Genomic DNA, 27,743 nt, shown 5'->3' with positions numbered 1-27,743 from the left:
GACACGGCGATCATCACTGTAAGGTAAAGGTCCCGGGTTCGAATCCAGCGGCCCCGCATTCGAACCCGACATACAAATGTTTTTTGTTTTTTTTCAAAAACACCAGAACTCCGAGGGTTCAAATAACCTGTTAGTCGAAATACCCTCGTAAGAAAAAAAAAAGAAAGTACAATGGAGGAACTTAACACATATTCCCACCGGGTTGTGGGTTCGATTCCCACCGTCACCTCTGGCCCTTTTTTTCACTGTCCCCCCAATATGAACACATACAAGAATTCGTCACCATGGTTCATATGCATAGGTCATAAGGCAAAAAAAAATACATATTCAAAAACAAATATACAACAAAACAAATATACAAAAAAAACAAACTCATATTCAGGGGATTTTCTACTTGGGTATTTGCGTATTTAGTACTTACTTCAGAAGATTTCCTCATACACCAAAACAACATACAATAAACTGTATAAATTTTTGTGAAGTGCAAAAATAAAAGTATAACAAGAAAAAATAAGTGTTGTACATAAAGTTAACTATGTAATAATTATTTTGTTCAAAAATGGTTGTATATTAATTATTCCAAATTAAAAAAAAAGTTCAGAAGAAACAAATAAAACAAACTTTTCAAATGGTGGAATATGACTGTTCAGTGGTGATCGTTGATTTTTTTTTTTTTTTTAGAAATGTTGATGTGAGAAAATAATAAATTACCATTAAAAATAAAAATGTCCCTGTTGTTTAATGATAATCGCCAAATTGATATTAATAATTTATGTGTAGAATTTAGTGACCGTTGATCAATGATTAGAGATCGTGAGATGAGGTCCGGTGTGATTTAGGTTTCAGAAAAACATTTTCTTTATCGTGCCAACGTTTCGATCTTTACTGAGATCATCTTCAGCGCCTGGGATTTATAAACATTGTTTAAATTATACAAATACATGTAAGATGTGAATATGAATTTATACAATGATGTATACAATATAGAAATTTCAGGTTTAATCGAAATATTTGTACTCATTCAAAGTATGTGTTCTTTGTGTAGATGTGTCCTGTTGTGTTTTTTTTTGTATGTGTTTCACTTTGAAATAGTGGGGAAGAAAGAAGGATTTTTCTATGAGGATTCGGCTTCTTTGAGGTGAAAGGAAAAATGGAAAAAAAGGTGTAATGGTTTGTCGTTCGGGCCTAGATATTAATAATTTAAGTGTTATTAAACTTTTATTGCTACAAAATAATACAAGATTTAAACAATGAATAATATAAATGTAATTCACGAATAACAATCGTACAAAAAAAGTGGCTTTCTTATATTTTGGAGAAAACCTTAATTTAGGCATATGGATATATATAGACATAGTCCACTTACGAAAGTAAGCAGTACTGAATTTAATTATTGAATGATGATAATTGTCCACAAAAATGTCTTTATATATATTTTATACATGGTTGTCGACTTGTTTGTCGATATCGTCGACAAAAATGGGTCCTGGGCCGAATTTTCCCGCTTTGGTTTCGACAGGGTCGTGAGAATACATCTCCCTGAAGTACTTGCTGGCTGAAGCTAAGGCGTTTCTGGTTTCGTTGAATTCGTGGACGAACAGAGATAGCCGGCCTAGTACGAAATTATGGTTGTCCTGAATTTGATTTATGTTACTTCCTATATTGTCCAGCTTGGAAGCCAACTGATCGAACTTTTCCTCGCTCTTAATTGTAAAGTGATCGGTTTCGTTTTGTAACATATCGAGGACCTTGGCCGATGTAGTAATCTGCTGGTACATGACGCTGATTTGCCTCCAGACCTGGCTTATCTCCTTTTCGAACTGCTTGCTCAAGTTGCCCACGGATTCTTTTTGGAAGTTGACTATCACGTCCGAGATCTCGTCGAACTCTTTGTTTACGGTGAAGTTCAAGTCGACGTTTTGCGTGGTCAGGACTTGTTGCACTTCCTGCAACATCCGGTGAACGCCGTATTCGAACCGTTTCCTCGTGTCCATGACGTTTTGCGACGTTTGCACAAGGACGCTTTCGATGTTTTGCACGGTTTTCGAGTTTTCTCCCAAGTTCGTGACGGCGGCTTGGATATTTTCAATTGACCGGCTAGTTTCGTTGACCAAGCTCATCACGGAGGTGGTAATCGCGTTAGACTGTTTTTTGACGATCTCAGCAGTATGATCGAACCTCGATTCGCATTTGGCCTCTCCTTCTTTTAATTTCGCCATCATTTCATTTCTAAACGAAACGATTTCGTTGATCGTGGCATTGTCCCTATCTGAAGTTTCAGGTATCGTGTTAATAAATTCGAATTTTTGCTTCAATTCTGACAAAATCGACTTCCTATCTTTCTGCGCTTCGGCGTCCTTCGCCACCAGTTCGTCTTGCTGGCTGGCCAAATGCGAAACGCTCTTTGACAGTGAAGAGACTTCAGTCTTAACTTCCTGGACGAGGGTCTGAAGTCCGTCAATTTTTAGTTTCATGGTTGTTTCCAAGAGGTCCATTTTGGTAGGACACGCTTCTTGTCCGTCTACTACCGTTTGAAGTTTGTCGGACAAAACCTGCATCGCGTCGTCCGAGAAACCCTTTCTAGTTTCTTCCTGAAACACAAACCATCCATATCATCTTGCCAAAGAATATACAAAAAAGCATGTCCAGCCGTTGTTCATTCTTTTTATTAAAACAATGAAATAAAAACTGTTTTACTGTTTTTTAAACCTTATAATTATACATCCTTCAATTTTCAACCTGCCTGAAGAGTACGCATTCCAACTCTTAGAGAACAATTGGCCGAGGATGACACAGGTGCGGTATCGAAAACGTACGATTGTTAAAAGTTGAAGAAATCTACTTCCCTACCACATGCTGAATACAAAAAATAACCCAGGAGAAAATAAAAGGATAAAAAGAAAGTAAAGACAATTGAAAATTTTGTTAGAAGTCCTTTGAAAGGTAAATCTCGACCGTTTCTAGTCAGATTTCAATCAGACTAAAATATGAGCTATAAAAATAAAAAAAATGTATAGACCCCAGAAGTCAAAAAAATACCCCAGACTACCAATTTGGCCCAAAATATCCAACAATAGATGAAATTCACCGAATGACGGTTGTGACAACAAAAATCCACTGGAAGAACTTATTTTTTACCATATTTTCCTTCATGCTTTTTGTAGGCTTTTGCGAAGTTTTAGCATAAAGGACATAAATAAACTCAACTAGAGGATACTACGAGAAAAGTATGTAGAACACTTTCTACTTAAATGAGGGACATTTTAATTTCAGACAAGACCATCCGTATTAAGAACATAAAAAATAAAGTTGGGAGTGCTCCAAGGGAGCATACCAAGTCCAATACTTTACTTGCTATACTAATGATTTTCCTGGATGGCGTAAAAATTGCAACGTTTCCAGATAAAACATCCAGTGGTAATGCCTAAAAAGGCGTGTAGCAAAATAAAGGGTAAAAAACAAGAAAAAATAAGGCTCAATCAGCTTAAGTTTTGCAAAAGATGGTTTTACTCACACACGTTTTAGACACACGATACCCCCCCCCCAAATATGAACACATACAAGAATTCGTCACCATGGTTAATATGCATAAATCATAAGGCCAAAAAAAAGTTTTAGGCAGCTAAAACTTAAAAAACTTACGCGTAACACCATCTTTTTATTAACACCTAAATTAGGTATCAGTATCTCCTCCTCTCTTGGCAATAACACCTCGGTTTTTTCAGGCGGAAATCTGGGCCATTTATGTGTGTTGTGGAACACGTATGGAAAATAAAATCAAGGGAAAAGGTAGAATCATTTCTGACAGTCAGGCTAGTCTTAGGTTATTACAAAAAGATTTGTCAATATCTAGACTGGTGGAGGAAACTACAGATCTTACCAATAGGATCTCTTTCAGGTTCGAGAACAAGGTAACCCTTATTTGGATACCAGCACATAAAGGACACTATGGCAATGAAGAGGCGGATAGCCTGGCCAAAGAAGGTTCTAATACTGGTCGGGCCACAACCGGTATTACCCCACTCTATAAGCACAGCGAAAGAGAGTATCAATAGCTGGGGCATGAAACAATTACTTAAAGAATGGAATCTGTCCCCTGGAAGGAGATCAAACCAGCAGAATCGAAATGGATATTCTCTAACTCAAGGAAGGGAATTAGGAGGCTGATAGGTATCCTGACGGGCCACTGCCCACTGACAAGACACCTCTCCGTAATCTCTCCGTAATGGGTATTCTACCAGATCCCTTTTGCCGTTTTTGCGAAATAAAAGAAGAAACGGCAAGGCACTATCTCGCAGAGTGTGATAGATATGCTAGGTCTAGAGTTGAAATCTTTGAAGAAGAGGACATCACCAAATCACTCCCCGAGATTAAATGGTTCAAAATCTTGGGGTTTGTGAACAGGTCCAAGAGGTTTGTGCAGGACACGTGAGCCGACCAAGTCCCGGACCTTTTAGGGACGGGGTACGAGTCTACCCAGGCATTTAACCTCTCGGGTCTTGGTCGCCCACTCTGCATAATGCATATAACACTATATTTTCCAAAAAGTGAATTGTCATATTCACTCCACCTCATTTGTATCAATCAGCTTATGTACATATAAATTTTACATATAAAAAATTGAACTTAGGATGGAACCGTACTTACAGCGTAAAAAGCTAAATACCTAGGGATGATCCAAGATGCCAACATGAGATGGAAAGAGCACGTAAAAAAGGTCAAACATAGGTTTAAGACATAAACAACTAGGTCCGTTGATAGTACCTTACAAAAAGTTACATTACCAAATAATACACAGTAATTATCAAAGCCTACCATATGGTATTCAACTATGGGGGAATACCAAATTAAATAATAGGCAAATTACTTACACTTCCAAATAAATCTACTGCAATTAATTCTGAGGTTATGAAATCGTTAACAAGTATTTTTTAAATATATCAGGCTTTCAATTTATTTTAAATTTATGGAGCTCTGGTAGTAAATTGTTCAATAATGTTGATTTTTAGTTGTGACTTTTCTTCGCTTCATGAAAAAACGTTGGGTACATTACCTAACGCATCCTTAACCATAACTTACACATAACCTTACCTAACCTATGCGCAATCGCCAGTAACGCAAAAACAATCACTCAAAAAATTTGTGAAACCAAAAATATATTCACGTAAAAAAAAAAACTTATAAAACCATTAACATATTCATTTTCACATGGGCTCGAACTTTTGGAGTACAACCTTAACCAAAGTTAAACATTACGCAAAGTGTGCGTAAAGTCCTAATTATTTGGGCTTGTAAATTACTTTGGATACTAGTGGCAATTAATTTACCCCTTATATTGAATCTATTTAAATAAACAAACAAGTCCTGAATCTAAGCTAAGCCAAATCCAAACGTTTATGGCCAAAATCGTTTGCACCACTAACAGCTCCTTAATCAAACGAGGTGGTCTGCGGACTGAAGAACCTGAAATTTGATCGATACCGATCATTTTGGTCTGGCTATCTTCGCTGGTTCAATCTGTCAGTCAGTTTGAGTTATTTTTGTCAGTCCGTTTTTATAAGGTCATGAAGGATAAGGACATGCATTCGGAAGATTTGTTTATATGAATTTTCAACAGTCTCGAAGTTGAGGTCACTTTATTCCTGGCAAATCCGAACGTACCAAGGCCTCTGATCCTTCTCGATACTCTGGGAGTGTCTGAGCTCTTTTCAGCTGCGGTTTGAAACTGGTGACCATGTTGGACATTCTTATTGGTCTGAATAGAGTTAGGAAGTTTAGTATCAGGCTTGGATGAATATTATCGAATAAATCTGGTTTGGAAATATGAGATTTTTTCTTAAGGACAGCGAGGGGGGAAAGTCTGGCTTTAGTTACAAAAACAGCGAGGATAGGAGGACCAAAATGATCTTAGCTTAAGGCCACACCTTAAGTCTCGTTTGACGCTTAATTAGAATGAAAATGTCATGTACGACTAAAGCTGAAGGCTTGGGGATAATGGACTTTTTGGCAAAACTGTTGTTAATTCCAAGTTTTATTATGAGAAGGGAATCTTCAATTTTACTGTTTGAAGATAAATAAATTTTTGAACAGCATCAAACCTGTCATTTATTCCCACCTTAATTTTCGACTTTTCCTCTAGATTTTCTATCCTTTCGTCCAGGATGCTGAGCTTGTTGATGATGTTGCGAAGGAGCCCGTCCTGGGCTCTTTCCCTCGCGTCCAAACCGCTGAGCGCCTTGCGCAAATGTTCGCCCAGTTGCCGTTCCCTGTTTTCGTGGCGTTCCAGCTTTTCGATCGAATCACGTAGCAGATGGACGAAACTTATCATCCCTTCTTTGATGTCTTCGTGCCTGAGGGTTGGCTTTCTTAGCGGACTTTTCGAGAAAAAAATTGAAATTATGTAATAATATTTACGTCACGGTTCTCGCTCCTGCGTTCTCTTTTGGGAAAAAGAGGACTAGTAAGATTATCAGTAGCTTCATGGCTCTTCCTACAGTTTACCTGTAACATTAAAAAACACCAATGAAAATTAATAACTATTCTATGGTATCTTTTTGTAATTTACGTTTAGGGGTCTGAATTTGACATCATCAGTCAGCAAACCCGCCACGAAAAATTCTGACAGGACTAAATATGTAGACCAGGATGTTTGAAACATCCTAACTACACTTTTCTTACCTTCTTAAGATAACGCAGGAAAAAATCGTGAGTTTATATGTTTCCTCATATTGGACGCGTTATTTGTATATGTCTTGATTTTTAAGTATGACCTTTTTTTTTTGTTTTCGCAACGTGTAGTTTGGTCGTTACCGATCATTTTGACCTGCCTACCACTTGATGGCTAGAGCGTTTTATCAACGCGCAGACCATTTGGGAAAACACTGTTTTAAACTTGTTATTTTTGAGGATTCGGTGTACCTTTGGCTGGCTTATTTTGCATAGTTGATTATCTTTAATTGCCCGTAAATGATCTTAGATATTTGTGTGTGGTTTATTTTTCAGTCTGACCCCTGTTCTCAAGTATTGTCGATGTTTTCCTACTGTGTATGTCTATTTCCCTACAGCTTTAAAAACTCCTTTCTAAATGTGCCCTAAACTAAAAAATCTCTGTACCCCAGGTTGCCTCCGTTGAGCGATTGGTAGATATTCTAAGATGATGTGTGTGGCTATTTCGTCCTCCTCATTGTGTAATCTCTAAATGGGATCATCATTGAATATACTCATTAGTTTTTTCAGTTCCCAGTGACCGGCAATAGTCCTACTGCTACTCTGAGTTTTGTCCTCTCTAACTAGCAACTAGTTTGCCACTTTTGATGAGGTTTATCGGTTTGCAGTATCCACTTCAACTTTTGTTTCTTTGGTTTCTGGGGTACGAGTCTACCCAGGCATTTAACCTCTCGGGTCTTGGTCGCCCACTCTGCATAATGCATATAACACTATATTTTCCAAAAAGTGAATTGTCANATGTGGGTGGCTATTTCGTCCTCCTCATTGTGTAATCTCTAAATGGGATCATCATTGAATATACTCACTAGTTTTTTCAGTTGCCAGTGACCGGCAATAGTCCTACTGCTACTCGGAGTTTTGTCCTCTCTATCTAGCAACTAGTTTGCCACTTTTGATGAGGTTTATCGGTTTGCAGTATCCACTTCAACTTTTGTTTCTTTGGTTTCTGGATTGGAGGATACTGTATCTGTTTTTGTGATCCCAAGTTCTGGGACTATATGGCCGGTTGTATTTTCGTTGCTCAAAATTCCTTCCTGTCCTAACACTTTTTTTTTTACAATGGATACCAGGAACTGGAGGAGTTCCCTCATGAGCACCGCAGTTGTACAGCTTATTATACTTTATCCCTGGCTCCATTTTTTGGGGGCTCGCAACACAAGTGTGAATTTGAGCCCCCGGTGTGCCGGTGTTCTTCCATCGAAGAAATTCATTTTTGAAGGGGGTTGGGTCCAAATTCAGGGTCGATGAGATCTGATCCCGCTCCTTCCATTGGTGAGTGCCATGTCAATTTGTTTCAATTGTGGCCAACGGTCCCCTTAGGCGTCAGAAAAAGTCCAGAGGCGACGGTGAGGATCGAACCCACGACCGCGGGATCTACTAGCCGAGAGTCTGACGCCTTAACCACTCGGCTACCGCGGCCCCCGTCCTAAAACTTAAGATGTCATTAAGTTCATGTTGAACCAGCACTGGGTCTGTCTCCATTTGCGGGCTTTTTGAGTTATTCAAACGCGTTTCGGCATTGCTCCATCTTCAGGAACTAAGGAAGACGGAGTGTTTCTCACTGAAGATGACGCAATGCCGGAACGCGTTTGAACAACTCAAAAAGCCCACAAATGGAGACAGACCCAGTAAGTGATCCTGTCTCGGTTCAACATGAATTCGCTGACAAGCAAAAACATCAACTCTATCATCAGGTTGTTACGTTCCCCAGGTTTGGAGATTTTGAATGCCTTTACTGACTAATTTTGATGTGACCTTTTTACATGCAAATGCTTTAAAGGCTAATTGGCTGTCTTACCTTACGAGGATGTTTTGTAGTGTAAACCTTTTTTAAGATCGATTCACTAGTTTTTGTGGTCCGCTTGACCAATTAGTATCATTCAGTTAATTAAGGGTTTTAGTTGAGATAAAAAATGCAGTGTCACGAGCGGGATTCGAACCCACGACCTTCGGCTGACGCCGCTACTCTACCACTTCGATCCACTCGGGCACTAACTTCCCATCTCAGCCGAAGGTCGTGGGTTCGAATCCCGCTCGTGACACTGACTTTTTTATCTCAACTAAAAACCTTAATTAATTGAATTTTTTTAGATTTTCTAAAGCACAAACACTGATAGCTTGAAAAATTGTCGTACTTCTCTAATGATTTCAATTGAGCTTGTTACAGAAAATACATGATCTGGTTCTTTCTTTTGTATCTGTAGTATGTATCATCTGTATACCATACCATTGACTCTGATTCCTCCTGAACTACTTCCTCTGAGTTCTACTTTTTTATAGTCTGCTGTGAAATCCGGAATCGTATAGTACTTATTTCTAGGAATCGGAGCCTGATTTTATTTATTGTTTATTTATTAGCTCCGAAATATTTAGTCTCTATCCAATTCGATGGTTATTCCTTGTATAAATGTGCCCAATGGAGAGCAAATTTAGCAGCATTTCAATGCGGTTGACGGGGTTGTTTTCAGTGACCCGTGATGCCTAGGTTTGACAGTCTTTCTATGCTGCTTTATGTTTGGCTAGCTTGTTTTTGTTGAGCTTTGGTCCACCAGATTAAAGAGCCATGGGATATTTTAGGGTCATACCACAGCTAATAGGCTATTTTTCGTTTTAGTCCCCAAGATTTACCTAGGAGTTTCTTGTAGTCATTAGTGATATTTTGTGTTTTCGCTATGATGGTTCCAGGTGAACTTCTTATCAATGATTATCTCTAGGTATTTAACATCATTTTCTAACTTCAGCATCTCATTGTAGAAACATTGGTCAACTTTCATCTGAGATTTTTTTTCCTTTAGAAGGCTAGGGACATATGAGTTCTCGAACAAAATTGAATTTTTATGTTTTGGTTTTATTAGTTATAAAAGTATTTATTTGTTGCACTTTCCCTTTTTAGCTTCGTGGAGGCAAGATAGTTTGCTGATTAACGTATGATGTGGATGAAGAACTTATACAAGTTGTACTTGCTATCGGACTTTGTGAAGCTTGTCGAACCAGTTCACGAAACTTTCCTGCATCCGCCGGATTGTTTTAATTATCAGTAGAACCAGTCTTGAACTTTTTTTAAATAAGATATTGGATGGTCGAATGAGGACGTTTAACTAGCTTCCTTATTTCGCAATAGCTTAAAACTTGCTTTAACAAATAATTTTATTAAGTCTTTTCGGAGGATCTACGTACCTCTTCCGTAGATCCTCCGAAAAGACTTCATGTTTCCAGCAGGTCGATAATCTAGTTCATCGTTAAATAGTTTCATTATTTGTAATGGTGCTTATTTCTTCTGATTTTCGACACATCTTTCACAGATTATAAATTGATGTGAATTAGTAGAAATAATAATTAAAAATATTATCTTCTTCCTTCGTAATTTAGCCTTATCTCTTTGTTCAGCAATATTAATAATTTCTTTTTCCAACACGTTCATATATTTGTGACTATGTAAAAATAAAGGTAGATGATGAAAATAAAATTGTATATTGAAATACCACCCATTCACTCTACATTAAACTTAAACATCCTCGCAGATAAAAATGTGATTTATTTTAACTGAGCTTTCAACACTAAAAGTAATAGATAGTTGTGTAAAATCGGGTTTTGATGTATTTATTTTTATTTTTGTTTGAATTATTATAGTTCAATGACTACAACCTCATTAACCTCGGTTATCGTTCATTTTTGTCTGGTCGACCTTCAACTATTCGATAAGTCAAGCGTATTTACGATGGCACTCTCAAGACGATATTATTAAATTTGCATAGTGCATTTTGTACTGTTCCCGTTTCATCTGATTTTTTCCGGCATAATTATGTGTAGGTTACTGATGCGGATTCCAAACACCAAATGCCAAATTTTCTATGGTAGATTCCAAGCCATAAAAATTGCTTTTAGATAAAGGAAACCATTGCACCACATGCTTAAATTTAGAAGATATTTCTATCTTGCCATGCCCTTAGGTAGTACATGCCACATTTACTCATAGAATAGAATCATTTATTGTTTATGTATTGAGGAATGACCCATTGAGGCTGCTGAGAAATGGGCCAATGAACCCGAAACATACAAAATAAATTGGTTTTGGGCACCTTCAGCTAACCTAGTAGTGGAGTTCAGAAACCTCCAGTACCATCTGCAGCGTTATTGCACTCCATCAATTCTGATTCAGGTGACATCACTCTGTAGATAAAGGGTGGAGACTTTTTCGACGCGTCATAGGAAACTATTGCACCACCATCCAAAACCAACACATGGTTTTGGGGACCTTCATCTTACCTAGCAGTGGAGTTGAGAAGCCTCCAGGATCTTCTGTTTTGACACTACCACCAAAACTAATCTCCCAAAAGTTTAATCCTTAGAACTACCTACTTTCCAATCCAAATGAAATTAACCATACAACCCATTAACAAAAGTCGAAGCGTCTGCCTACGTCATATCGTACCATCAGCTTGTTCCCATTAGTTGGCAAAATCTTTGAAAACCACCTGGATCCCATTCTTGAAACCTCCTGTGTTATTCCATTCTATCATTCTGATTCAGATGACATCATACTGACTATTTCAGTCTTCTGCCTTTCTTGAGCAGAACGAAAACTGTTCGAGTGCTTTCTTAGCTTCAATCGAAAGTGAGATCCGGGCTTGATCCGAAAACTGAAGAACATCCTTCCATTCATTACATCATCATAAAAACTACATATCCGGAAATTTCTTTCAAGTACGATTCTGGACATCCTTTTCCTCAATCCACTATGCCGAAGCGGGTATTCCTCAAGGCAACATCCTTGGTCCCAGTCAGTGTGTATATACACTGCAGACATTCTTATCAATCTGATACAGTACTTCTTAGATTTAGAGACGATCCCTTTCAGTAAACCGAGGCCTAATAAGCGATTCTATTTCATAAAACACAGAATAGTTGCCATCATTGCAATTTCCCATCCACAGAAAGAATGTTGCTCGGGTGCACTTCTAAGCAAGCCTTTGATCGAATCTACCACCTGGGCTTATTCTAGAAACTCAAGGACATCATTCAGTTAACTTCTACCTTCTGATTAAAATCTGTCCGTTAGTAACTTTTTCGTATGAATAAGGACATTCTTTTCTCCTATCCACTATGCCAAAGGTAGTTTTAAGATGAAATCTTAATTTTCGTATCTGATCTGGTATCATAGTGTCTGTAGTTGTAGGTTTTCTATACACGTCTATTTCTATTAGGCTGTTTATTATGGACAGTTTTAGGTCTAAAAAGTTCAAACAACCATCTTGCCAATTTCCAATGTAAAATTTATATTACGGTGTAGAGAATTAATTAGTTGGAGGAATTCTTGCATAAAATATCGTCTACATAGCGTTTCTAGAAATGAACAGATTTAATTAATTTATTCTTTGATTTGAAAAGATTTTTTTCGAAATTATCCATGAATATTTCAGCACAAAGTGCGGATAATGGAGACCCCATTGGTAACCCTTTCATTTCGTAAAATTTATTATTGAATTTACAATAATTAGATAGTAGGCATATATTTAAGAGGTCTATTATATCATTTTTTACAAATTCATTAATAGAATTCTCGGTCAGTTTTTGCTTTATGAGTTTAGTACATTCTTCAATGGGGATATTTGTGAATAAATTAGTAACGTCAAATGATACTAAAACACAGTTGTTGGGTACATTGATGTTATTTAATTCTTTTATCAGTTCTAAAGTCGAGAGACGTGGTTGTAGAAGTCCTTCAACCTGATGATGAGCTAAAAGGCTCGAAATCCGGATCGTTGCAAAAACAACTTACTGTGAGTAGAAACTATCTTTTTCAACAGGATTGAACGCCACACTCACTCCATCATTTATCTTTTCTAGAACTTATCAAAGTCCTGTTGAAAGCCTAGACAGTAAGCGTACTTTCCTTTTTTAAAGCCTATCGGTATGGTATATGGTATGGTATTGGTGATAAGGACACTAGGAAGTTTGTGCTCCCCATGGAGCAGCCTTCTGGCTTTTTATACCTTCCTGGTTCCTTAGTTCAGTGCAATTGACTCTATCCTTCTCCTTAGAAGTATTAGGTCTTTTTCCTTCCCTAAGTTTTTTTTCTTATGTTAGGTTGAACCACCATTGAGCTGTTGCTTCGCAGAAGATGATATGGGTGACTGTTTCCTCCCCATTACATAATCTGCAGATGGGATCTTCGTTGTATATGCCCATGTCGTGTAGATGTTTTCTCAGATGCCAGTGACCGGTTAGTAGTCCTATCACTCGCATCAGTTTAGCCCTCCCCAGTTGCAGCAGTGATTTTGCTTTGTTGGGGGGTTGTTTCATCATAAGTTTACTGTGTCTAGCACCGCTGGAGTTTATCCACTTCTCCTTTTTGTTTGGATCCATTCTGCGATGGAGGATTCTATATTTGTTTTTGTTATCCCAAGTGTAGGTCTTCCAGATCCTCCTCTGGCCAGACTGTCTGCTTTCTCGTTAGACAAAATTCCCCTGTGCCCTGGCACCCAAGATATCATCAGGTTCTTGTGTTTCCCCAGGTTTTGGAGATTTTGGATGCATTCACTGACTGATTTTGATGTGATTCCTTTACATGCTAATGCTTTAATGGCTGCTTGGCTATCAGATCTTATGAGTATTTTTTTGCCAGTGTAACCTCTTTTAAGATTTTCCAGGGCCCAAGCATTGATGGCATATATTTCTGCTTGAAAGACGGAAGTGTACTTCCCTAATGAGTTTGATTGCTCATGTTTTGGGCTTGTACAGAAAACGCCTAATCCGGTTCCTTCGTTTGTTTTGGAGCCATCTGTGACTTGTTTGTGTAGTAATATTTTATTTTGTACAGTAAGGTTGGACCTACGTTCTTTCAACCAGTGTAGCGATACTATACAGACCTATTTCTGTCCTTTTTTTCTTCAAATTAAAGGCCTGCTTTATACCCAAACCTCTGTGCCCTGGCACCCAAGATATCATCAGATTGTTGTGCTTTCCCAGGTTTTGGAGTTTTTGGATGCATTCACTTACTAATTTTGATGTAATTCTTTTACATGCTAATGCTTTAATGGTTCCTTAGCTATCAGATCTTATGGGGATTTTTTTGTCAATGTAACCTCTTTTAAGATTTTCCAGGGCACAAGCATTGATGGCATGTATTTCTGCTTGAAAGACGGAAGTGTACTTCCCTAATGAGTTTGATTGCTCATGTTTTGGGCTTGTACAACCTATCAAAATGTTTTCATGTAACCAATATTTGACTTTTTAATTTAATTTAAAAGTCAGAACTTTAGTATTTTTAACATTAATTAAAGTTGTGATTCATTGGGAGGGACTTTTATTCGAAACTCTTAATCCCCAGTAGCATATTAAAGCATCGTTTAAGATGATGTCCGATAAGGACTGTTTTTTTCTTTTTATTTTTTTTATCCTCGGGCGTCTGTTTACACCCAGATCCTTCCACGCCTGCCTTTTATCCCAGTAGCTGACCCGAAGTAAAAGTGGAATAATATTTATCTTGGCTTAGCCTCCTAGTGGCCAATATTTCGTCTTTTCGGCTCTTAAGTGTCGGCCAGATTAAAAATAGAGGCTGAGTGCATTTTATGCCTCGAGCGTACAACCAGGCACACTTACATCTTAAATTAGATTTACAAAGGGTGTTTTATCCCTAAACATCCCCCACCAAGAAACACATTTCCATCTGGTAAAGGCCATTTCCTGTTTGAAGACTATGAATATCTCGACTACATCTGCAGATGGCTTTGAATAGTGGGCTGACCGATGACGAAACTGAAAGTTCGCAATTTGAGAATTTCGGATATAAACAAAACGGCAATTTAGATTTTGTGAAATAAAACCGAATCGAATAACAAGAAAGTGATAATTATTCTATTCAGTCAAAAGGGGGAAATGATTTTGTGCGTTGTCAGGATTATCTGATGGTCGTAAACGTCAAAACGTAAAAGCAATCCTTGTCAAAATACAACGATAAATGTATTTTTTTAACGGAAATCCTCACGGATTTATTATCAAGTTGTCGCATAAATAAAAACAGGATCGTGATCAGATTGCGAAACGTATCTTTCGTTTCTGACAACCCCGAAAAAATTCCCATGAAATGATATTTTACTATTTTTGTTTTGTTTTATTTCTCTTTTTTTAATGTAGATTTTTAACGTGGAAGGGATTTTTAGAACGACCCCTGAGATAAATTTAACGACACTATTCCGCTGTTATAAATCTTTTAGGAGATATTACATGAACACATTTAAGAATTAATTTTTTGTTTAAAAAAACCATGTTTTAACATGTAAATTTAAACAAGAGTCAAAAAATCATAGTTTCTTGCAATATTTTATTTAAAAAAACAGGTCTTTCCTATATGGTAAAGTTGTTTCGAAATAGTTGACCGTTTAGAATTGCCATTCAATTATGGAGTGAGAGCTAGTTTAGAATTCATTTCTTCGATAGTGGGCCGTAATTATTAGGCGAAGATCATCTGGAAAGAATCCTTCCAAGTTCAAGGGGGTTCTTTGCCTTCTCTCATCAACGCGCCTCTTACAATTTGACTTTTAAATTCGTTACTGCCGTACTATCACAATCTCGCGAATACTCCATTAAATCTGCGGACTTTTTAACGAACGGACACAAAAATGTTTTAATAAGTTGACTTGAAAAACAGGCAACTAGTTGGATTTGATATCAAGAATAATTTCGAGTTTTAAAAGGAATTGTTGCATATTAATACAGATCTAGTTTAGTAATTGAAAAATATCATATTTTTGGAGATTCCAGTTTGTTTCCGTGGTCCAGATTATTTGTAGTAATCGTGTACATGACGCTATGTTGTTTTAATGTTAGAGTTTTGATCTGTTCTCTATTTTGAGTAGTTTATATCATTTGGTCAGTTATAATATAGAGTAAAGAAATAATCCATTAATTACATTCCTACCTCAGCACTTCCTCACTGGGCAGAAAATCACGAAGACAATGAGGCTTAGAGAATTCGGCGTAAAAGGTGTTCGACTCCGAATTCGAGATACTAAGTAAAGAGCTTGAACAAAATTCAAGATTTTTGGACTGGCGTGGCTCGATTTGGAAGTCTGCGTGGATAATAAGGTGAGGACGAAAAGTCTGAACTGAAATGACTTTATTCTGAAGAGGTTGGAACGTTTGTTCGAACCACAAATTCAGTTCCTTACGTCCAGGGTTTCGACCTGTTGTAAGTAGTATTTCGTGTAGTAGATTCAGGATAAGATGTATTCGACTACGAGATCGAGATGAGGATATAGACGCATGGGTTTAGAGGTCATGGATAATGAACTTGGATACTAAGTAAGGAGCTTGAACAAAATCCCAAGGTTTTCGGACTGGAGTGGCTCGATTTGGAAGTCTGCGCGGATAATAAGGTGAGGACGAAAAGTTTGGATTGAAATGACTTTATTCTGTGATAGTTGGAACATTTGTTCGAACTACAAATTCAGATACGCACGTCTAGGTTGTAGTAGTGATGTGACAAGATGTGAGGGTTAATATCTGTTGTCAAGTAGTATTTTGAGTAGTTTATATCATTTGGTCAGTGAAAGTAAAGAAATAATCCATTAATTACATTCCTACCTCAGCACTTCCTCACGACGCAGAAAATCACGAAGACATTGACGCTTAGAGGATCCGGCATAAAAGATGGTCGACTAGGAGATTGAGATGAGGGTGTAGACTCATGGGCTTAGAGGTCATGGATAATGAACTTGGATACTAAGTAAGGAGCTTGAACAAAATTCCAAGTTTTCGGACTGGTGTGACTGTATTTGGAGGTCTGTGCGGATGGTAAGGCGAGTACGAAAACTTTGGACTGAAATGACTTTATTCTGTGGAGGTTGGAACGTTTGTTGGAACCAGAAATTCAGTTCAGTACGTCCAGGTTGTAATAGTGATGTGCAGCATGTGAGGGTTTTGATCTGTTGTTATGTAGTATTTTGAGTAGTTTATATCATTTGGTCAGTTATAATACAGAGTAAAGAAATAATGCATTAATTACATTCCTTCCTCACTGGGCAGAAAATCACGAAGATATTGACTCTTAGAGGATCCGGCATAAAAGATGGTCGACTAGGAGATTGAGATGAGGGTATAGACTCATGGGTTTAGAGGTCATGGATAATGAAGTTGAATATCAAGTAAGGAGCTTGAACAAAATTCCAAGGTTTTACTAAGTTCGAAGGAACTAACTGACTTTATTCTATCTAGTGCATTTTTCGTAGTATAACCTGGCCAGTTTGAATACGGTGGATGTTGGAATGTTTGTTTGAACCACAAATTCAGTTCCGCACGTCTAGGTTGTTGTAGTGATGTGGCAATAGTGACGGTTTCGATCTGTTGTTAAATAGTATGTTGTGTAGTAGATTCACGACAAAAAGGTGTACAACTAGGTGATAGAGATGAGTGTAATAGACTCGTGGGTTTAGAGGTCATGGATACTAAAGTTGGATACTAAGTATGATCCTTGGACAAAATTCCAAGGTTTTTGGACTGGTGTCGCTGGATTTGGAGGTCTGTGCTGATAATAAGGTTAGGACGAAAAGTTACGAAGTTCGAAGGATTTTGGCCCTAAATATGATCTGTTGTTAAATAGAATTTTGTATAGTAGATTCACCACAAAAAGGTGTTCAACTAGGTGATCGAGATCAGGGTCTAGACCCGTGGGTTTAGAGGTCATGGATAATAAAGTTGGATGCTAAGTATGGAGTTTGGACAAAATTCAAAGGTTTTTGGACTGGTGTCGCTGGATTTGGAAGTCTGTGCTGATAATAAGGTTAGGACGAAGAGTTACCAAGTTCGAAGGATTTTGGCCCTAAATGACTATTCTGTGGAGGTTGGAACGTTTGTTCGAACCACAAATCAGTTCCGTACGTACAGGTTGTAGTAGTGATGTGACAACACGTAGTTGTAGTGATGTATAATAAAGTTGGGTGTTAAATAAGGAGCTAGGACAAAATTCCAAGGTTTTCGGACTGGTGTGGCTGGATTTGGAGGTCTATGCTGATAATAAGATTGACTACGAATAGCTTGGGTTATAGTGCGAAGGATTTTGGACTGAAGTGACTCTATTCTGTGGAGGTTGAAACGTTGAAATCCAAGTTGTGATGTGTCAACATGTGAAGGTTTCGATCGGTTGTTAAGTAGTATTTTGTCTAGTTTATATCGTCTGGTCAGTTCAATTAGGTTATCAGAGTAAATAACTGATCCGTTAATTCCATTCCTATTGCAGTATATTCACTTCCCTCACTAGGTAGAAAATCGTGAAGCCATTGATTCTTAAGGATTCGGCATAAAAGGTATTGAACTAGGAAATGGAGATGAGGGTATAGACTAATAGGTTTAAGTGGTGGATACTATGTAGAGAGCTTGGACAAGATTCAAAGGAATTGGACTAGAGTGGCTCGATTTAGAGGTCATTGCTGATAGGATTGACTACGAAGAGCTTGGTCCACAGCTCGAAGGATTTTGTACTGAAGTGACTATTCTATGGAGGTTGGAACGCTGGAATCCAAGTAGTAGTGGTGATGGTCAACATGTGAGGGTTTCTCTCTATTAAGCAGTATGTGTAGAGATTAGTGACCGTTAATCGATAGTTATTCAGATGTCGTGAGATGCGGTCGGGAGTGATGTAGGTTTCAGAAAAACATTTTCTTTATCGTGCCAACGTTTCGATCTTTTATTGAAATCATCTTCAGGGCTCAAAGTGTTTGTCTTCTGTGTAATTGTGCCATCCTTGTGTGTCGTGTTGAGAGTGCACGATAAAGAAAATGTTTTTCTGAAACCTACATCACTCCCGACCGCATCTCACGACATCTGAATAATTAAGTAGTATTTTGAATAGTTTATATCGTCTGGTCGTCCTGAGTGTGTTGTCCAGTTACAATCCATTGCAAGAGTGGGAAAGTAATTCATTAAATATCCTACCATAGCACCACTATTCACTTTCCTCATTAGGGGATCGCATTGGCGCTTTTGGCGTCTAGAGGGTTGTCGCGAAGGATTCGGGAAGAAAGATTTTCCCATGGGATTTAGACATGTGTGTTTAGTAAAGTTGGATACGAAACAGGTAGCTTGGGAATGTCGAAGAATTTTGGGCTGAAATGACTGGATTGTTTAGAGGTTGAAACGGTTGTTTCAAAACGGACACTCCACAAGTAGATTCGGTACGTCCAGGTAGTTGTGTTGGGTAAACGAATTGTTTGTTTTGTAGTGAGTTTCGATCTGTTATCAAGTATTTTTATCGTCTGTTCTTTTAAGCCCAGTTTAGTTGTACCAATTAAGTCCCAAATAGTTTTCTGAAAGGGTCTTGGTATTGTTTGCATATGTTAAGAGAGGTTGTATGCTGGGATTTTTGGATTTGTTGCGTTTCTTCCTACATTTCTTGACCTTTCTTCTAAACAGGACAGTTGGTATCGAAATTTGGCCTGGGTTGCCATGGAGTACTGTATCGAATTTATAGTACTCAGCTACGTATTCTTAAAAGAGATCCGTACTAAACAAGTCTTACAGAACACCCACATCGGCATAGTCGATAGGAGAAAAGTTTGTCCATATACGTACTTCGAAGTTATTATCAGACAGATTTTAGGAGAACGTTATAAATTAATTGAATGAAGGCTTAGAGATTCTCGTGCAAGCGCGGTGCTACACTCGATCGGAGGCTTAGGAAAGCACCCAATGATATTTTTCTGTTCAAGGGAAGATGCAATGGCGTCAACCATCCTGTGGCACTGTTAAATAGTTATAGTAGATTATTAGGTCTCGGTTCGCTGAAAAGTCTTTATACGTGAGGTATCAGAAATGATTGGACTGCCTACAGTGTATACTGAAAAGTGAACGGACCAAGGGTGTTGCCTTGCGGAACCCCTCTTCTGCATAGCTAGGAGAAAATACCTGATTCGTAGTTCAACGGACCTCTAAGACAAATGGAACTTTAGGATGGAGTAATGATGTTCAGTTTCCATAGCAAGGTAGAGTACCCACTCGATCGAAGTTTTCCTAGGCCCCTGAGTCTTTCTGTTAAAAATGGGATGCCGTGTTTACCATCCTGTGGCATAGTTAAACAGTCGTGTATGTCGTTTGAACCAGAATGGATGGGACGAAACAACATTGGAGCTTTCAAGAATGGGATGCAAGTGGTTTTCAAAAATTTTGCAAGTATGGGCAGCAAACTGATGGGGCGATATGATGAGGTGGAAGAATGGAAGAAATGAATGGTTAATGGTTGTAAGGAAAATTATACCCAAAAAGGCCATTATACTCATCGCATACCTACTTAATTCTGTTCTTCGTACAACCTACTTCCTATAGATTGGAAGCACTCGTATATTCGAATGTTCCCAAAGGCAAAAAGGCCAACACATTGTACTACTCCATACAGAGCAATAAGTCTACTACCCACTTTTGGTTAAAAAAAAATATAAAAAAATTCTTCTGATTCTACATTGTCAAAACAATCCCAGACCATCAATTTGGTTTTCGCAACCGTCACTAAACTGTCCAGCAGTGTCACCGCGTGATAGACTTATTCCCTCCTCCCTTGAGGTGGGACAGTACTGTCCTGGGGCCTTTCTTGGCGTAAGCCATTCATGCTCAGGGCATCCTAACATCCGTCTACTATCTCATACTGCACAGTTCACTCACTGACCGATTCTTCCAAGTCATCGAAGGCCATTCCCTATCTGCATATTTTCCTGTTCCTCAGGGTAGCGTTCTGGCCCCTACATTATAGGTGTTCACAGCTGACATGCCATCTCATCCCGAAACCACTACCTTCACATTTGCAGACGGTACAACAATTCTCTCTAGAAACTCCGACCTTGTCATTTCCACTCGAAACCTCCAACAACCCCTCATACTACTAGAGTCTTGGTGTAAAAAGAAAAGGATAAAATTTAACACAGACATTTCAACCATATTACATTCACTCTCCGTAAAAAGATCTCTCCTCATGTTGTCTTAAATAACCCTTCCAACTGCTACATCGAAAAACGCCTGACGTGAAATTCTCGCACGCGACTGACACAAGGTAGAGCTCTTGGACGACTTCTTGAAAAAATGTACCTATCAAAAATAAAAGGCTGCTTAGATGCACCATTTTATGTAACGAACTACACATACGGATTTACATATCCCTTTCGTTCAAGATGAAATACGTTCCCGTAACCGTAAATTTCATAAAAACCTTCCAACTACCATAAATCATCACATCAGAAACCTCGCATCCCGACGAATCCCCTCAAACCCTCCCCACCAACTGAAGAGACAATGACCACGAGGTCTCCTAGGTGAAAGTGATAATAACACAAGTATCACAAAATTACACAAGTTTATATAAAAAAAGAAAAAAAATAGATTTCGGAAAACATTTTTGGTGATTCAGTCAAAACTGAGCAAGTGTTTTAAATTAACAGATAATGACCTACAATAACTCCCATGAAATGAGTGGAGAATTAAAAGGGATGAAAAACGACCACCATCGTGGATTCCATGGTAGTAGTGCGTTTTAAAGAATTGTCAATTAAATTATAGTTATAGTATATTGTAGAAGAATACTTACAAAAAAAAAAAAGGGGGGAGCGACACGAGGGTCATCACTGTAACCTAAAAGTCCCGGGTTCGAATCCAGTAGCCCTGAATTCGAACTCAATTTACAAATAGTTTTTTTTCTCAACCTCGGAGGTGATATGACCTCTGTTATTATAATCCCAAGTAAAACATAAAAATTAAAAAAATGTTTGGAAAATGAAATTGTACGAAATTATTTGAGAAATATTACAGGATGATTAATGGTACTCTGCAGGATTGTGAGATAAATGAGGGTGTATTTGAAATATCCTTATAAAATTTCGCATCACATTGAAACAACAAAATCAAGGCTTTTTTTAATAATGAACAAGATGAATGGACCAAGGTGAGAACCCTGTGAGACCCCTATGCTTGGAGCATATAGAGATGAGAAATAAGACTTTTGCACAATGTGAGCTTCTAGTATAATCTAGTCAAAGTAGAAAATTGTAGAAAGATTGTACGAAATGGAAGATGTGTAATTGAACAATGATTATAGTTAAAAATGAAACTTTTACCATCGATCGTAAACATGGTATTTTTATGTACAAAACTATAAAGAATTTGTTGTCCTTATAAGAATTTTATGTTTAATAAATGGTAAATATTTTTTTTAAAAGGATTGTTCGTGTTTGATGTTTCATAAGAACAGGTGATGTTTCTATTTAATATTTAATACAATCTTCTTGAGCCAAAGGATTAAAATAAACGCGATATTCAGAAATAGAATATTTCCAGTGCGTGTATACTTCTCAAGACATTTCAGAATAATTCTTTCTAAGGGAGGTCCTTTTATTCTCAGGTAAGAGTACGTTTGTAAAGGGTGTTTGCTCATGTCCTCTGACTCTATTTGTACAAGAAGATAATGGCGTAAGGATCAACGTAGAATGTCCAACTATAAATATTAGTGCGGTGAAGATCTTTGATGTTACTCGCAGCTTAATACGGCTAAATCGGAGAAAGAAAACTATTGTCATACTTGATAAACAAAAAAGATCCAAAATTAAACGACCTTAAAGAACTGGTAAGTGCGCAAAGTTCCCTTTGTGTACATGATGTAGTGCATAAAAAAAAACATCTACGTCGTGCCTAATCTACTACTTGCGATTACGTTGATAAATACATTCATAGTGCAATGAAAATTTCAATTTTGATCTTTGAACTGTTTACACTCTGAAAAAATGTTATTTTCCGGTTTAAAACTTTTCATTGACAGAAATAAAGTGATTTAAAATTAAAGGAAACGTTTTAAAAACTGAAGTGTTTATTTATTTGTTTTCAACTATTCTATCGATAGCAATATCAGATTGAATGTTTTTACACAAAAAAATCTGATGATTGGTTGCCTTTTAAGCTATCGTTTTTACTGTTCTGATTAATTTTTTCAATAAACTATCTGCTCTAAACGGAGCCCAATTTACGTTTTATTTTATTTTTACGAGATTACCGAACTGGTCACATAATTTTCAAATATGAGCAAATCGCTGGGTAAGGAAATCATAGAATAACGACCATTTTGGAATTCTTAGCGAAAGGATAGAAAGTGAAAAAAGAGAGACTGGCAAAGAAGAACAAGGAAAGAAAAAAGGAAACGAGAGAAAGAGAGGTTGACAGACAGAAAAACGATAAAGCAAAAATAGGATAGGATGATAGCATAGATAGAGGTGAAGAGAAAAAAGAGAGAGAGACGAACAAATTGACGGCCAGAGAAAAGTTGAGAGATATAAAGAGAAAGTAATAGAGTCAGGGGGCAAGAGAGTGAGGGAGAGAGAGAGAGAGACAGACAGACAGACAGAGAGAGAGAGAGAGAGCGAGGGAGAAAGAGGGGGTGAGGGAGAGAGAGAGAGAGATTGAAAGATAGAGGGAGAAGGAACGTGAGAGAGAGATTCTAGACAGAGAGAAGGAAAACTAAATTGAGGAAAGATATTGGTGTCTGTGGGTCAAAGGGTATAAAGAGAAAAAAAGAGACAGGGATGGAGGGAGAGAAAGTGAAAAAGAGAGTGAGAGAGAGCGTGAAAGTGAATTATAGAGACAGAAAGAAAGAACTCTTAGAAAGAAAACAGGTAAAAAAGAGAGAATTTGTGAACGAGAGGATATAAAGAGAAAGAGTCAGAGAGAGACAGAGAATGCGAGGAGAGAGAGAGAAAAGATAGACAGAAACAAAAAGGAAGAAATCTGAAGGAAAGGAACATTTCAACAGGAGAAATAGTGAGGGAGACAGAGAGAGGGAGAGAGAGGGAGGGGGAGGGGGAGAGAGAGAGAGAGGGAGTGAGTGAGTGAGTGAGTGAGTGAGAGAGAGAGCGAGAGCGAGAGAGAGAGAAAGAGAATGAGAGGAGAGAGAGGAGATAGATAGAAACAAAAATAAAGAAATCTGAAGGAAAGGAACATTTATGTCTGTGAATCAGAGAAATAGTGAGGGAGACAGAGGGAAAGAGAGAGAGAGAGAGAGAGAGAGAGAGAGAGAGAGAGAGAGAGAGAGAGAGAGAGAGANAGAGAGAGAGAGTGAAAGTGAATTATAGAGACAGAAAGAAAGAACTCTTACAAAGAAAACAGGTAAAAAAGAGAGAAGGGTTTTGTTTGTGAACGAGAGGATATAAAGAGAAAGAGTCTGAGAGAGAGAGAGAGTGAGTGAGAGAGAGAGAGAGAGAGAGAGAATACGAAGAGAGATAGAAATACGGATAGACAGAATGTGTGTGTAATAAAATTTATGAGCCAGGTAGAAAGACGGATACCCAGATATTGAGAACGAAAGAGTAAGAGAGGGTAAGAACATAAAAATGAGTTTGTCATTATGACAGCCATTCAATTTTTAGCAATAAAAAATAACATAAATAATAGGTTTTAGATATTATAATTTTGTATATCTTTTGATTTAAACGAGATAATGATGAGAAATTCTTGTTTAAAAATATTACTTATTTATATATACATTTTTTAGCCATATTACTCTTTTTTAGTTTATTTTTTAGTTTATTTATTTTTTGGCACAACTGAAAAATCTAATGTTAAAAATTGTCTGGCACGTCCAAGTTTAACATGACGACCACTTACTTTTGTTATTATTTCTTTTCGGAGGTGTTGCTTCTAGGAGTTCCTGCCGTGGACTGAGAGACTCGGAGCGATGATCTGTTAACCCCACCAGCACTGAGATCCGAGATACGATCATTCTGCATCTGCACCACCCTCGGCGGGTTACGGCGAGCGGCAACAGCTGGAAGGATTTCATTTTTCCAATCCATTGGCCTGAGATAATCGCCGCACACGTGGGGAGTTACGGTGGGGTCGCGATCGTATACAATAAAGTTGATGGTTTACTGCCGACGATTGATCACCCCCAACTGTCACGGCTACCTTGGGAAAAAGAATGGACCCTGAGTTGCTTGTTTTACAACATACTTTCATCTTTTTTACTGTATTTGTTTTACACAGATATTATAATTTAACTTAGAACAAATTCTGATTTCTTTACCTGTTGTTAATCAATACATAATCAATAACAGTTTTTTTTAACGGAAAATTATTCAGTACAGAATAATTAAATACAAAATTGGAACCAGCGTTCAAATTTTTCAACAGTAGGTGAAAAGCTTCAAAAAAACAAATATCCTTCGTGTTGGGTTTTGGGATGAAAAGAAAAACACGAGACACACAAGTATCACTATATTGCGTCGTACAAAACTTGCTCTACAGGACTAACTAAAACAGAGGTTACAAAAGGGTTGCAATAATTTACATTTCTAACACTTCGAAATCTTCAGAGAAAAAAAACTAATTTTCCTTACCACAATTGACAACTCAGTCCATAGAACTGCCTTCTTTCCTATCAAGTCGAAATTATCAATCATAAAATCCATTCATCATTCCCTAAGTCATATCGTCTTAACAGTTTGCTGGCATTACTTGAAAAATCTTTGAAAAATACTTGCATCCAATTCTTGAAATCTGCAGTTTTGCACCCCATCAATTCTGATTCAGGTGGCATCTCTGTAGATAAAGGGTGGAGACGCGCCATAGGAAACCATTGCACTACCATCACTAACCATCCATAACCAACACTTGGTTTTGGGCACCTTCAGCTAAAACTAGCTGTGGAGTTCAGAAGCCTCCAGGACCAACTGTTTTGACTCTATCACCAACACTAATCTCCTAAATTTTCCTTAAAAAGCTATAATTTTCCAACCACCTTTACAGTTCAATCCTTAGAACTACCTACATTCTAATCCAAATGAAATTAACCATACAACTCATTATCAAAAGTCAAAGCGTCTACCTACGTCATACCGTTTGTTCTTATTACTTAGAAATATCATTCAAAACCACCCGTATACCATTGTTGAAAGCTCCTGTGTTATTCCATTTTATCATTCTCATTCAGGTGACATCACTCTGTAGATAAAGGGTGGAGAATTTTTCGACGCGCCATAGAAAACCATTGCACCACCATCCCTAATCAACACTTGGTTTTGGGCATCTTCAGCTAGCTTAGCAGTGGAGTTCAGAAGCCTCCAGGACCAATTTTTTTGACTCTAACACCAAAACTAATCTCCCAAATCTTCCTTAAAAAGCTACAATTTTCTAACCACCTTTACAGCTTAACCCTTAGAATTACCTACATTCCAATCCAAATGAAATTAACGATACAACACATTATCATACCGTTTGTTCTTATTACTTGGAAATATCATTCAAAACCACCTGTATCCCATTCTTAAAAGCTCTTGTGTTATTCCATTCTATCAATTCTGTTTCAGGTGACATCACTCTGACTATTTAAGTGCCACTTCTGCCTCCCTTGAGCAGAACGAAAACTGTTCGAGTGCTTAGCTTCAATCGAAAGTGAGATCCGGGCTTGAACAAAAAACTGAAGAACATCCTTCCATTCATTACATCATCATAAAAACTACATGTCCGGAAATTTCTTTCAAGTACGATTCTGAACATCCTTTTCCTCAATCCACTATGCCGAAGCGGGTATTCCGCAAGGTAACATCCTTGGTCCCAGCCACTATTCATATACACTGCAGACATTCTTATCAATCTGATACAGTACTTCTTACGAGATAGATTTAAAGACGACCCCTTTCAGTAAACCGAGGCCTAATAAGCGATTCTATTTAATAAAACACAGAATGGTTGCCATCATTGCTATTTCCCATCCACAGAAAGAATGTTGCTCGGGTGCACTTCTAAACAAGCCTTGATCAAGTCTACCACTTGGGCTTATTCTAGAAACTCAAGGACATCATTCAGTTAATTTCTAACTTCAGACTAAAATCTGTCCGACAGTAACTTTCACGTATGAATAAGAACATCCTTTTCTACTATCCACTATGCCAAAGCTAGTTTTAAGAAATAATCTTAATTTTCGTATTGTTGCGCTGATATGTTGAACGTTGAAGTTAATTGTTGGTCATTTTATGTAAGAACTAGCTGGAATGATTTAGCCATTAATATATTTAATAACAGTGCCCTGCACTGGGTGGTAAGCACTGCATCCTCTCTGGAGCAGAATTAATGCTGCTTGAGATAAAACTGAAGACAGTCCATACATTAACTACCTCATCCTAAAATCCTACCTGGCCGGAAGTTTTTTTCAAATACGAATCAGAACATCCTTTTCTCCTATCCAAAAAGAGTTCTGCAAAGCAAAATCCTCCCATTCACTATTCAGTATACACTGCAGTCATTGTTATCATTTCTGATACAGTGGTTTTCACATTTGAAGATGATCCCTTTCAGGGAACTGAGACTTGACAAGCGATTCTCCGAAGTGCCTCTGGATGACATCATTCCATCCTAACTAGAACAGAAAGAATGCTGCTCGGGGCTTTAATAAGCAAGCCTTTGAACTAACGAAGCACCTGGGTTTGCTCTAAAATCTAAAGGGTATCAATTAACTTACAACCTAATCCTAACCTCTTCCAATTTTCTTTCAAGTACGATTCTGAACATCCTTTTCCTCAATCCACTATGTCGAAGCGGGTATTCCGCAAGGCAACATCCTTGGTCCCAGCTATTCATATACACTGCAGACATTCTTATCAATCTGATACAGTACTTCATAGATTTGAAGACGATCCCTTTCAGTAAACCGAGGCCTAATAAGCGATTCTATTTCGTAAAACACAGAATGGTTGCCATCATTGCAATTTCCCATCCACAGAAAGAATGTTGCTCGGGTGCACTTCTAAGCAAGCCTTTGATCGAATCTACCACCTGGGCTTATTCTAGAAACTCAAGGACATCATTCAGTTAATCTACCTTCAGACTAAAATCTGTCCGCTAGTAACTTTTTCGTATGAATAAGGACATCCTTTTCTCCTATCCACTATGCCAAAGGTAGTTTTAAGATGAAATCTTAATTTTCGTATCTGATCTGGTATCATAGTGTCTGTAGTTGTAGGTTTTCTATATACGTCTATTTCTATTAGGCTGTTTATTGT

At 37.8% G+C, this 27,743-nt stretch overlaps 1 protein-coding gene across 1 annotated transcript; it reads right to left on the bottom strand.

The window, feature by feature from the left end:
* Positions 1 to 1,199: 1,199 nt before the first annotated feature.
* On the bottom strand, positions 1,200 to 24,463 carry LOC106664011. The gene is made up of 4 exons (XM_014389356.2): positions 24,352 to 24,463; positions 6,415 to 6,501; positions 6,116 to 6,350; positions 1,200 to 2,591 (listed from the first exon to the last, which is right to left on the bottom strand). Exons 2-4 carry the CDS (start codon positions 6,480 to 6,482, stop codon positions 1,437 to 1,439), a joined length of 1,458 nt encoding a protein of 485 aa, XP_014244842.1. The 5' UTR covers positions 6,483 to 6,501; positions 24,352 to 24,463; the 3' UTR covers positions 1,200 to 1,436.
* Positions 24,464 to 27,743: the final 3,280 nt, after the last annotated feature.

This window comes from Cimex lectularius, unplaced genomic scaffold (assembly GCF_000648675.2).
Source record: "Cimex lectularius strain Harlan isolate CLEC.00 unplaced genomic scaffold, Clec_2.1 scaffold366, whole genome shotgun sequence".
NCBI classification, from domain to species: domain Eukaryota; kingdom Metazoa; phylum Arthropoda; class Insecta; order Hemiptera; family Cimicidae; genus Cimex; species Cimex lectularius.
Note: the sequence above shows the minus strand (reverse complement) of the source record. Positions and strands in the feature narration are given on the sequence as shown.

Coding starts and splice junctions, on each gene's coding strand:
- LOC106664011 (XM_014389356.2), bottom strand. CDS start 6,482: ATGAAGCTACTGATAATCTTACTAGTCCTCTTTTTCCCAAAAGAGAAC. Junction 6,351..6,414: donor GCAGGAGCGAGAACCGTGAC/GTAAATATTATT, acceptor GCCAACCCTCAG/GCACGAAGACATCAAAGAAG. Junction 2,592..6,115: donor AGGAAAAGTCGAAAATTAAG/GTGGGAATAAAT, acceptor TTTGTGTTTCAG/GAAGAAACTAGAAAGGGTTT.